This window comes from Cygnus atratus, chromosome 2 (assembly GCF_013377495.2).
Source record: "Cygnus atratus isolate AKBS03 ecotype Queensland, Australia chromosome 2, CAtr_DNAZoo_HiC_assembly, whole genome shotgun sequence".
NCBI classification, from domain to species: domain Eukaryota; kingdom Metazoa; phylum Chordata; class Aves; order Anseriformes; family Anatidae; genus Cygnus; species Cygnus atratus.
The window spans coordinates 30,867,210-30,880,326 of record NC_066363.1 but is presented as its reverse complement, the minus strand read 5'-3'; the positions used below and the strand labels follow the sequence as shown (position 1 = coordinate 30,880,326).

General features: G+C 36.1%; 1 protein-coding gene across 1 annotated transcript in view; it reads left to right on the top strand.

Moving 5' to 3' along the window:
* MEOX2 (mesenchyme homeobox 2) overlaps window positions 1–13,117 on the top strand; it is a 54,828-nt gene that overhangs the window by 31,110 nt on the left and 10,601 nt on the right. The window contains exon 2 of the mRNA XM_035562427.2: window positions 9,926–10,098. Within this exon, the coding sequence (XP_035418320.1) occupies window positions 9,926–10,098 (173 nt within the window). The remainder of the gene's footprint in view (window positions 1–9,925; window positions 10,099–13,117) is intronic.

The window sequence follows — 13,117 nt, the reverse complement described above, 5'->3', positions numbered from 1 at the left end:
GTATGGAAAACTAAAAGCCTGGATTCTCTGGCTTAGGTACAAACTCCACCCCCCTCCCCCCCCCCCCAGAAACTTATGCATTTGCGATATTTTTTTATTTTTATTTTTTAAAAAGCAAACTTAGAAGTCAGCAAGATTTCAACTCTGAGTTCTACATATATATTTTGAGAATATATATACATAGGAGCCTAAGAAAATACCTTTCTTTAATCAGCTCAAAACCTATCATGATCACACACAAAGTAAACTGGGATGTATAATGGGATCAAAATCAGCTCTGACACTCTGGTAATGGAGAAGTGATTCCACTGGTATTTTTGAGTTTGCACCAGTCTTGACCCATTGCAATTTGGGGAAGAACTTGGCCTAGACTTAGAAATTGGCCCAGATGGCACGCTCATTTCTAGGCCATTTGCTCCATTTTGCCACAACTTGTAACATGGTCTCTTACAAGACCTACCAATATTACTATAGATATTGCCTTTACTTTTCTTTAATGTCTTGTATGTGAGGAGTGTGGGCAATGGTATTATCTATATATAACACCTATATAGCTAAGGAGGAAAGAGCAACAGACTTTACACTCGGTGAAGTCTGGAGAATGCAACTTGATTTCAGCAAATCTTGGATAAGGTTACTATAGTCACTGCATGTTAAAAAAAAAAATGTCTAATTGCCTATGGATGAAATGCAACAATGAATTTTTAATTAGAATGATACTTGGAAATTCACAGTGAATGGCTGACTGCCATTCGGGAAGCAGACATTCCTAGTCTTGCAGCGGAATTGCTGTTTTAAATGCAAGGGACTTTCAAGTTAGATTTGAAAATATATAAAACTAATGGACATTTATATAACGAAGATAATTTAGAATCAAGGTCTCTAAAATGCATTGCTCAACATATGTTCTCTTCCAAACTGCACTTTGGATTCTTAATAATAAGACTGTCAGTCTAACTTTGCAGAGAAAACAAACACACACACACAAACACACAAAACAAACAAACAAAAAAGAAAACAAACAAAAGAACCACACCTATTTTCATGATATTTAAATTCCGGATAGCACATACAAGATACATACTACTATAATATTTGTGTATATTTCTTAGCAGCAGATCACTGCAACATAATTTTCCACTCTCTAGCCTCACCTAGACTGTTGCTGCTGACAATATCTTAAGCTAAATATTTGGTATTTTATGACAATGAAATTCATTCTATGTGGAGCAACCTCAGCTATATTTTGACTGTGACAAAGAGACAGATGTACACCCACTTGTTAGAAAGAATCTGTGTCAAAAGCTTACTGGTCAAAATGATTAAAACATTCAGAGTGCATTATTTATTTATTTTAATTTATTTTATTTTATTTTATTATTTTATTTCATACAGGAATTAAAAATGGCCTTTTTTTAAACCTGAGTTTCAAAATTCTGGTAGCTGCTCCAGGATTTTTGGCAACATAGTGTTTTCCCTGCTTCACAAAGCTAAAATGAAAACAGCAACTCAGTGTTTTAGGGAGATAAGACTTGTTGAGAGGTGATTATATGAATAAGTTCTGTGTGTTATATGCTCTTTTCTTAAGCAGACACTTCTCTAAAGTTTGTAGTGCTTTAGATCTTTCATGTACCATTTTCACAGGAAAAATCTGTTTTCCTAAGTATTTTTTATACAATAAAGTAGGGCCCAGAGGAGTATTTTAATGCCTCCTTTAGAAAAGGTACAGCTGCTGCCAAGGGAGGGGCTTTCAACAGACCAGTGCTGATGACTGAGGCACACACAGTGTTTGGGGGATGGGGAGGAGGGGTGATTGCTCTTCACTTTTATTTTTCTTCCTTTGGATAGGAAAGAGCCTCTTTGGGAGATGTCAAGTAGGTGAGACACAAGGGAAAGAAGATTACATGAGCTCCTATCTCAAATACCATTTTCTCCACTTAGTTGTCTTTCTTAGAGGATTCTTGGTGGAAAATTTCTTGTTTTATATCTGTAAGCTACTCTTTCTCAGGAGGACTCACTGCTCGGTGGGTAAATGTTGGTGGTAGCTTCCACCTTCATTTAATGAAACTCTTCAGCATGGAAGCTAATTAAAAAAAATGATCCTGAAAATAGGCAAACAGTCTTCTTGTGTATCCAACGCTGCATGTAAGAGATGTGTCTCCAGAACTCCAAATGGGAGGTGGAAGTCCCACTGGAAAAAGTCCTTTTGAAATATATCCTGTAAGGTTTCTGTAAGGGAAATGCTGTATTGACTTTTTAGACAAATTTTTAGGTTTTGTTTTTTCTTAAAATATCTTTCAAGTCTCTTTTACTAATCTAGGTAAATCTAAGCTGTAATTATACAAACATTTGGTATTGAGCATTTTCCACATGAAGATCTACTAAGGTGTAGCAGTATGGGAGAATTCATATTTTGGCTTCCATATTTGCAAGGTTTAAATAATAAATGACATGTATATAGTTAGATAGATCATATGGCCTGTCATAAGTACATCATTTCCACCATAGGTATCTTCAAGAATCTATAGCATTAGCTATCATAGTGTCGTGAATCAGTGTTTCCAGTACTGTAGCATAATTCCTGGAATTGTGGTTTCAGGAAGCAGTAACAAGAAAGGCTGGCAGCAACAATTAGTAGGTAATGTTTTAGAACGGTATATAGAGTGTTTTAGAATACCAACAGGTTTTGCTATGCCAGTTTGTATTTTTTGGGGGAGTGAATATGAGGCTGTTTTAATTTGTAAATTGTCACAGACTGGGTTAAAAAAGCATTAATTCAATAAGCAAACAAAAGTTTGCTTTCATTAGAATGGAAAGAAAGCTTCATGTAATTTTGACATCATACTTGTGCTACTGTGCCATTTGCACATGCAGGGTTGTGAATTATGGAAATGAAGATGGTGTTCATACCAGTTTTCAGAAGAGATTCTCTAAATATGTTTAGTGAGTTTCACCTCCAGAAAATCTCAAGAGACACTCTAATTGACTATGTTCAGCAATTTGGAACTGCACTTTTAACTGCGTAAAACCTTCCAAGGATGCTGGAAAGCAGTGGGCAGTGTTTTAAACACAGAGTAAGATTACGTATTAAGTCTGAGCAACTTTGAACAGAAAATTTAGAAAAAAAATGTAATGGAAAAACTGCTTAGCATTATCTATTAAATGTCAAAAATGTCTGAAACTGACCACTTCTGGGTAAATCTTGTTCTCACATGTAGTTGTGGGCAAAATAATAAGAACTATATGGGGACCTTTATGCCAACTCCTTGCTTGTATCTCACTGAACTATTTCATTTTGTCAGAAAGTATAGTTGACTATAAAGTATCAGAAACAATCAGATCAGGTAATTCAGCTGTATATAAGTACTTCCTACCATTAAAAAGTAATTTTTTCCTCTCTTTAATATCCCTTTGCAAATGTAGCAACACAAAGTTGCTTATTTTGTTCATAAGTGTATTTCAAATTAATGATATTTTGCTAGATTATTGCCCAGATACTAAAGTAGTTTTTCCCTAAGTTCATATTGCAAATATGTTGAAGGAAAAAAAAAAAAAAGCCTTTGGCATTTAGTCACATACCACTGTTGTGTCTTATTGATGTTTAGAAGCTCTTTGTTCACGTTAGTGATTTAAACAAATGTAGAGGAATTAAGTTTGAAAGAAATGCACTCAGAAGTACTAAGATACCCAGAAGCAGAAGCTTTTCACCTTGATTTCTTTGAATAAATTATTTCATTTTAAAGTAAAGAAATAAAAAAAAATAAAGTAAATAAATTAAATTTTGCAGCAGTTGTTTACGCAAACACTTGAGCATTGTTTATAGGAAGGTACGCATTTAAGAACATCTAATTTATCCATTTTTGCTATAACTTTATAGTGATATAAATGTAGAAATAGGTAGTTCATGTTATTGACTTTCTGAGAATAAGTGTTGGAAAATGTGAATGAAAGTTGGGAGACTGGATATTGAATAACAGTTCTAGGGGTGAAATTCTGATGGCCTTTTTGTCACAAATTATTAGTGTTTGCTGTCACCGCTCACTCTCAGTACAAATATCAGGATCTGGAAACCGTCAGCAACAGCTAATGGAACCCTAGCAATCTTATTCTTTGATTTTTTTTTTTTTTTTTGTCTGGAATCTTACATTACAGGTATTAAGTGAGAGAATTTCTGTCTGAGAAATGAAGGTATGTCAACTGTTGAACTGATAAAGGAAAAAAATAGCAGGTGCTTCTTGCAAATTCTACACCTGATTCTGACCCTACTCAGCAGCGGTTCTTTGTATCACTGATGTTCTAATCAGTATTTTTCCTTATTCTGTGAGCAGGCCTTTCTTCCCGTAGGCATGTATCAAAAGTGAAAATGCCAAAAGGTCCGCTTTTTCTGTTCCACACTCAGATGCTATGCTTACTTGGTATGCTTCATCTCTCAGTGATGTAGAATGAAGGAAATGGGAACTCTGATAGGACAATACAAATGTTGGGATAAACATCAATCTGTTCCTTTGAGTAAAGGAGAAGTAACTTTTGAGAGTGTGGACTAGCACAATTAGTAACGATATGCATACATATATATAGATACTTGTAATAATTTTTGAGCTGCTGCTAAGCTTAGTAAAAAATCTAAGCTTCCAAAATCATTATGTCTTTTATACAGTCATTTTAAAGTTTGAATGACTCTCTAAATGGTACCTTCTATACCAGTTATCAACAGGCATTTTTGTCCAACAGGGGATATTAAAGAGTTTTTGAAAACTAATAAGAACAGCTATGAGAAAGTGGTATGACCTGCACACCTCAAAGCCATGTTTAACTGCCTACATTACTTGACATCCAAAGAACAAAGGTTTGCAAAAAGAGACTGATAAGGTACTAATACCTGCATGTAAGCTATGTCTTGTGAGAGTGTGCCAGAATTCATCTGGGATAAAGCAGAAGACAGATAATATAGATTGCTGTATTTTTCATCAAGTGGTTTGTACCATCTGTATATATTTTATGTGTGCCTTTTGAGAGGCAAGGAGTGTAACTTAGATCCCTACAGGCTTTGTTCTCTGCCTCTACACCTACCATTTGGCATAAGATGTAGCCAGTAGAAGAAAATAAAGGTTTCTGGGACGTTTTTCTTTCCCTAGTTGCAACAGCTGCAAAACAGATGTGAGCTGACATTAGTTCTGCCAAAAATCTCTTCCAAGTCTCCCACCCATTTTCTACCAAAGAGAAACTAGTCAGGTGATGTGAACAGAGACCCGAAGGTCAGAAAGAGATGGGAGCTCCCAGTCCTAGTTCTACAGAGACTATTAAAAAGAAGCAAGCAAAATAATTCAATTTACTGGTTTGAAAGTTAAAACAACCAAAATTTAGGGCAGTAACATTTCTAGAAATTACTGGGTAGCATGTTGTCAATGGGAAATAAAAGGAAATCTGCACATGAACCACAGTAACACTGCAACAGAGAAAATCAGATGACAGCAAGGGTTCCTAACTGGCATTCACCTAACTGAAAACAATCTAAGTGTCTTTTTAGATACATTTTCAATATCTCAAGTGCATTAAGCAAAATACCATTGTCTTGCTGGCCAGGCCTTTTCTGAAACAGATTGCCAAGGATTCCATTCATTCTGTTGTGTGAACCTCAGTACTGTGAGGGAGAGTCATCCTTGCTTCAGGTTTCTGCTTACCTCTCCAATGTTGCTTTCAGCTATTTTTGAGTATAACATGTTTTTTTCAGAGTATCTTGACAATTACAAGATTTCAAGTATGTATGCTTATAGAAATGAAAATAATCACAGTTTAACATTTTTTTATTGTACTTGCATATATTTCTTACAAAAATCTGATTCATTAAAGATATTACTAACAATGTGGTTGAAGAGACTTTGATTTCTAACTTTGTTACAGCCAAATTATAAAAATATTCTAAATTCTTAGCATTTATAGTGACTCAAAGAGAGTAAAAATGAACACTGAATAATGAAAAAAAAATCAATTCATGACTGAGCTCTTCCATATATTGTATGATGACTCAGTGTGACTACAGCAATGAGCTTTAAGAGCTAAACTTGCAGTTCCATCACCTAAAGACAATGGTGTGGGCACACTAAGTCACGAAGGCTATCAGTATCTGTAGTGGCCCCGGCACTGAATTTGTCTGAGTTCAACGCTACTGCAGACCAAACACATCTAAAGTAATATAAATATGAATATTTTGCTGTTTGGAGAGGTGAGCAAGAGTAGGCTCTTGTCAAGTTCCCCATAATATGTTGTTTAACCTGCTCTATGATGAAGGAAATGTGAAGCAGGCCTTGACAGCCCAGACAGGTATGTGTGACAAAGGGAAAAATCGTTTAGGGATTTGTGTGCAGTCACAGACATTCAGCACACTGGCTGGGATCTGCCTCAGCAGGCATATGTCTGCAAACAGCAAGCAGTGTGGCAAATGCATTCAATGTCATGCACCAAAAAACAAAACAAAACAAAACAAAAAACAAACAAACAAAAAAACACCCCACGCAAAAATCCTGAAACTTTGCCACTGTGTCAGTCTGCTGATGAAATCATACTGCTGACAGAACTGTGGCTGCCAGGCATTAACAATCTGACATTTTCTTAAAGGTAGCATGCAGCAACGGCAGGAATGTCGTAATAACCAGTTGTTCAAGCGTGCTTATATTCACACAGGATCTGTGTGGGCTAACACTTCTAGCAGTGCTGAATCTCTGTGCTGGCAAACATGAAGGACAATTGCTACTCTAGCAGTTACATTTCTTTCTCCTTATATTAGTAGCCCAGGAACCCGGAATTTAGATTCTGATGGCATTTATAAGTTGGGAACTCAGAACCTTTTGGACATTAGCCCGAAAGATGACATGGCTCATTATAGCTTTACTGGCTGTACAGTCATCTGCCTTCAGAAAAAGTGATTGCATTACAAGTCTCAGACACTTATAGAAATTGAGATTCTCCTGAGAGATTTTTGGATGGGTACTCCCAAAGTTTTTGCCTTTGACTATTCACTACAACATTGGCTACCAAGCTTTTAAACACCCAACCCCACTTTCTGTTTCATTTCCTGATTTATGTCTTTATTTGTAATATTGAAATTTCGTTATGGTGTCAGTGTCGTCTGTAAGCGCATTACTTTTATTTAAGGTCACAGCCTCCAGCATGGAAAACTGTCATGGATCTTTCTTGCAATTATGGATATGGGAAGACTGCTTGGCTCATGGCCTCACACGGGCCCAGGTTTATCAAGGGTGCAAAGAGGTCTTCAGCAATGACTTGCATGAAATACATTTTTGTGTTGTACTGTAGGTAAGCAACATGCACACCCACCTTCTTTCAAACATGTATGAAACACACCTCTGGTAGTATAAGGAACAGTAAATCAGAATGCTGAAAAAAATGGTTTAGGTACCTCTTTTCAGTGATTCATTGGAAAGCTGAAATAGAGGCATAAGAATTTAAGTTCGGGTCATCTATATAGTATTTGGACCTGCACAGGCATATGATGAGGTTGTAGAATGGGAAATTTTGGGGAAGAAAAGGTATGTGTATCTTCCTGCAACTGAAAAATGCAGACAGAAGTTACAGCGTCTAGTTTGCCAACTAGTATAAAAGAACTAGGTTTAAGGTGATTTTGATCTATCAAGTTCTCTATGTCGAGTCTAGATAACAGACCTTGTCTCCACACTGCTGATGTGTGTGTTGTCTAATGGGGTTCTTCCAAGAGAAGTCTGACTGGCTGGGGCCAAACATATCCCCTACCCATACAGCCACTTTTGTGGCTGTCCTCAGTATACACACCAGCATTACATCACACGTACAAAGCAGAGTTCTATGTCATGTCAGCAGAAGTTAAGAGTCTTGGTGATTTGAATCCGTGAGCTTTAAAATGTCATAAATTAGTGACTTTAGCACTGAGTCAAGCATCAGCAATTCTCCTGACCAAAAGAAAAAAAAAAAGTTCCCATCCACACTACAAAGTAACTAATAAAAAGGATAAAAAGTGAAAACATTTTTTATACTTTTATAAAATGTAGATAATTGACCGTAATTTTGAAACTAGATTCACTGGCCAGTTGGACAGTCTCAGGCATGTTGATGATTCATCTGACACAGAGTCCCAGGGAGTGATTTCTTATGGGCCTGTTCTTTTGGATGTTGATGCAGGTTTCTATTTAAGTCAGCAGCTGAAGTGTGAATTTATATGAGACATTTTTAAGATGGTTCTTGAAGCCAGAGTTTGACTAATGATACTCCTACTGATCTCCTGTTAATTTTGGATTTATAGGTGTAGTATCATTCCCAAACTTATAAATGTCCGGTTCTCCTCCAATTCTCTCTCTCTCCCTCCCTCTCCCTCCCTCCCCGCCCCTCCATTTCTCCCTCTCTTTTCCTCTCATTCTTTTCTTTCTTTCTTTTTCTTTTTCTTTTTCTTTCTTTCTTTCTTTCTTTCTTTCTTTCCTTCCTTCCTTCCTTCCTTCCTTCCTTCCTTCCTTCCTTCCTTCCTTCCTTTTTCTTTTTCTTTTTTTCTTTCTTTTTCTTTCTTTCTTTCTTTCTTTCTTTCTCTTTCCTTTCTTTCTTTTTCTTTCTTTCTTTCTTTCTTTCTTTCTTTCTTTCTTTCTTTTCTTTCTTTTTCTCTTCCTTCCCTCCTTCCTTCCTTCCTTCCTTTCCTTTCTTTTCCTTCCTTCCTTCCTTCTTTCCTTCCTTCCTTCCTTTCTTTTCCTTCCTTCCTTCCTTCCTTCCTTCCTTCCTTTCTTTTCCTTTCCTTTCTTTTCCTGCCTTCCTTCCTGTCTTCCTCCCTCCCTCCCTCCCTTCCTTTCTTTCCTTCTTTCCTTCTTTCCTTCTTTCCTTCTTTCTCTTTCTCTTTCTCTTTCTCTCTCTTTCTCTTTCTTTTTCTTTCTCTTTCTTTCTCTTTCTTTCTATCTTTCTCTCTCTCTCTCTCTCTTCTTTCTCTTCTTTCTCTTCTTTCTCTCCCTCCCTCTCTTTCTTTACAGTTTGATCTGTTTTATTTTAGTGATATGGCTTAGTGGAGGACTTGTTAGTGTTAGGTCAGAGGTTGGACTGGGTGATCTTGGAGGTCTCTTCCAACCTAGACGATTCTGTGATTCTGTGATTCTGTGTTTTAAATAGACTTCATTGACAGCCACTGAATGACTGTCACTGAGTTCAGTACTTTGGCTCAGGACTGAATGCACCTCTTTCTGAGGAACCAGGAGGATGGTTATGAAAATTTGAGAAAAGCTCCTTTGATTGTGGCCAAAAGTATTTTTTGGTCATCAGCTGTAACAGTAAGAAATTTCTTATACTGACATTGGCTATGGCATAACCTCCTTACCTGCACCTTGGCATGGATAAGATGGGCCCCCATTACCACATGGGGTGTACTCACTGTTTTCTTGTTGATGCTTGTCAAATTTCCTATGGTTTGTCTGTTTTCTTTCACTGAAGGCATGATAGGACTAAACCTTAAAGGGTATTCTTTAAAATAGAGCTTTGGCTTAAGGTATCAGTGAAATGATAGAAGTTAGCAATTCTTAAAGTATTACTCATTAAAACAATACTCAAAAGACGCACATCCTGTAATGGTTGGATGCACTGAGAGTTGCCAGAAATGGGAGAGAGTTGAAGCTTTGCAGAACTTCTACAGAGAACCATTACGGAAATGAAACACTGTAAGGTTTTAGAGCTAATGTTTGATGTGCATGAATGGAAGCAGCAGTTCATGTCTGTCACAATTACTGATGCTTTCCTGATTTACAGGGAAGCATCCATAGGTATAAAGGCAAAGGTGTGTTTCTGAGAAGAAAGTTTGAAGAATTTAACTTATGTGGAAGGCAGGCATGTTAACTTTGAGGTTGTTTCTTATTTAGCTATACACTTCTCAATATTTCAATGTCATATATTTATTTTTTTTTTCCAGATTCCCAAGAAGGAAACTACAAGTCAGAGGTCAACAGTAAACCCAGGAAGGAAAGGACAGCTTTCACCAAGGAACAAATCAGAGAGCTAGAAGCAGAATTTGCTCATCATAACTATTTGACCAGGCTGAGGCGGTATGAGATAGCAGTAAACCTTGACCTCACTGAAAGACAGGTACTGATGCAAAATAATGAACTTCAAATACTTATCAATATTTATTATGTTTAGTGGTTAGTAGCTTTTCAAAGCAGAGCTCTTATGTTAATTATAAATATATCAATATATCAGATTGAATGTTTATACCAAAAAGATACATGTCTATTATATTTTATGCAAGTGTTTTTTATTTTTACATTTACCAGCTACAGACTCGATTCATCTTGGAGAAAGAGTTGGAAGACAAAGGCACAAATAATATATCTGTTATACTGGTGCACATCTTTTCTAATCTGTCCACACTAATGTGGCTGAAAAAGTGGTAGGACCAAGTACAGCATGTGCAAGCAGTCATTTTGCCTGCATGCAACAAATATAAGCATCTTGTTTTAGTCTATTAAATATATGCAGTTGCCATTTGTCCAGAGTTTCTGAACATCCTGTTTCCAGATGGCAGCAAGAATGGGAACACCAGCAAAACTGGAATACAAGCATTTTTAACCACTTTATCTTACCCTGTGCTGTGAAAGCAGAGGAGATGATGGAATTTCTTATCACTGTTATTGGTTTCCTGCTCACCAAACCCTAGTCCGGGAAACACTTCTGCACATGCTCAAGTTTCATCATGCATGTTGTCACATTGATTTCTAATGGAAATATTCATGTTAAGTATGTACTGGAGTGTTTCAGAACCTCATCCCAACACACTAAATGGGTAGTCAAGTCACATCTCAAATAGTAATTACACCAATATAAGCACTTTAAAAATGTGTTTTTTTTAAAAGCATTTAGAATACTGGACCCAAGTACATCAAATCTGATGAAATGTTACGTACTGTTTTATCACTGAAGTTGAAAGACCTTTGCCCATAGATAGACGGTCCTCCTGTCTTCAAGAATCCATGATAGATTGAGGAATTGCTTAAGATAGTGAGTAAGTTGATGATGTATTCAAGGGAAAGTGTTAAGATGACACTGAGTAGAGATGTCAATGTATATATGTGTGCATAATCATCAGATCACCCTATTGTGATAATAATATTTGGTGAATATCTGGAGAAGAACTATATATGCAGATACTTATGCTGACCATGTTTGATGATAACACCATAATTTGTGAGCTCTAGATATAAGAAGTTTTTAAATCAATTGCCTTGAGCTTCATTAACATCTTATATAAATAGACATCTCAGTTAGAATCCATCCTTTTCTATACATGAACACTCATTCAGTCACACAAGTGAATGAAACAACAGTTTCTCTGAAGGTTTCTATAGAAATCCTTTCCCTTCCAGCTCGTCAAGCAGAAACCAGCAGTTTCTTGTTTGATGTGAAAATGTTACCAGGTTCCACTGGGTCATTTTAATCTACTTAGATATATTTATGTTTATAAAGCACATGATTTTTTATCAACTGATCAAATTTTGCCTTTTTCTTTTTCATTCCACATGAGTAAGGTTAGCCTTGACAATTAGATTAACTTCCACACCTCATTTTGACAGCTAAGGGGAGGAGGAATTAATTTTAATCTCAGTGAAAAGGGTAAAGGCTTTGTAGAACTGAGAAACAACAAAATTAAAAATATCTGCTGTGCAATTTTATGGCAATCAGTCAGCTGACATCAGAAAACATACCCCCATTTTTAACAGTGGTGAATTTGGTCTGGAATTTAATTATTCTCCCTGATAAATTCTTTATTCTTTTCTTTGGTCAGGTTGAGTAGTGTAACTAAATGAAGAGACTATTTTAAAGGAAGCAGATAAATTAAAAGCATTTGAATATTGTCTCTGGAGAAGAAAAGGCAGCCTATGCAACACAAGTGTGGAGAATTCATTTAAGTTATGGGAGCACTTGCTGTTTTCTGGCTGTCACATAATGTCAGTTCTATGCATTATGTTGATAGTTGTGATAATTTCTATGGAATTATAATTAGTATATCTAATTATCTAATCTAATTCTTCTCTGCTTTCCCAGATTATCTGAATGACAACTGAGCTGCTAGAGATAACTCCCTTCCTTCCTGCTTTCTTGTCTTCCTTCCTGTCTTCCTGCTTAAAGTCACCCTTACTTATGAAAGGCAAAATATTTATCCAGTTCCATATCTTGCCACAATAAAATTTCTGAGAGGAAAAAAAAAAAAAAAGGATAACATAAAAACTATATTGTTAATCCAAAACAAAAAGAAAATTGAGAGAAAAATCTGGGCATAGTTTTCGGTTTCTGAATCACACTGAGCCAAGTCATGTTGTCACTTCCAATGTTGTCAGTTTGAAATGTCTCTTTTTGAAATCAAATACTTTGCTTTGATGGGAAAATAGTGTGAATAGGCATGGAACTGGGCATGGCTTTGCATGGTATATGGCAGTCCTCAAAAGCTTAATGCAGTAAATCAAAAGGCTTGAATCTTTTTGCATACTTGTTTTATAGAAATGCTTCAGTGACTTATAAAATAACCAAACCAAAACACCCCTCCAGTATAAAACAGCTGTGAGACTAATATTTCTTTCTTTTTCAGCGAACCTGAACTCATATGCAGGACCTGTCTTTTTCATCATTAGCAGAATGAATGATTATTCTTGAATGGGATAACTGTACCTATTTGTTTACATACTACTGTTATTACTTTCTTTTACTAGCTGTTCCAGCTGAGGAGATCATATTTGATACCAACCTTATATATATACAAGAAAACAGTCTGTTCTCTAAAAATAATTATGACTAAATTAAAATATGTTGATGGGGTTTCCCTAATCACTCTCTTCAGTGACATAGCCTTTTAAGAGAATTACTATTTCTGAAATAGTTTCCCTAGCCTATTTTTACTTCAAAGGCTGCATTGCAAAAAATGGTAACTGGTAGGCAGTAGTTCTTTTCTTCAAAAATTTTGAAATTGTGAGTAGTTATAATATCTGTCTCATCACAGACTGTTATACCTATTTATGCTGCAAGCTTTCTTGATTTCTCATGAAACACCGAGTTTGCACAAAGAGAACTGAAACTTGTGGCAGATCATACAATGATATAAAATAGCAGTGAT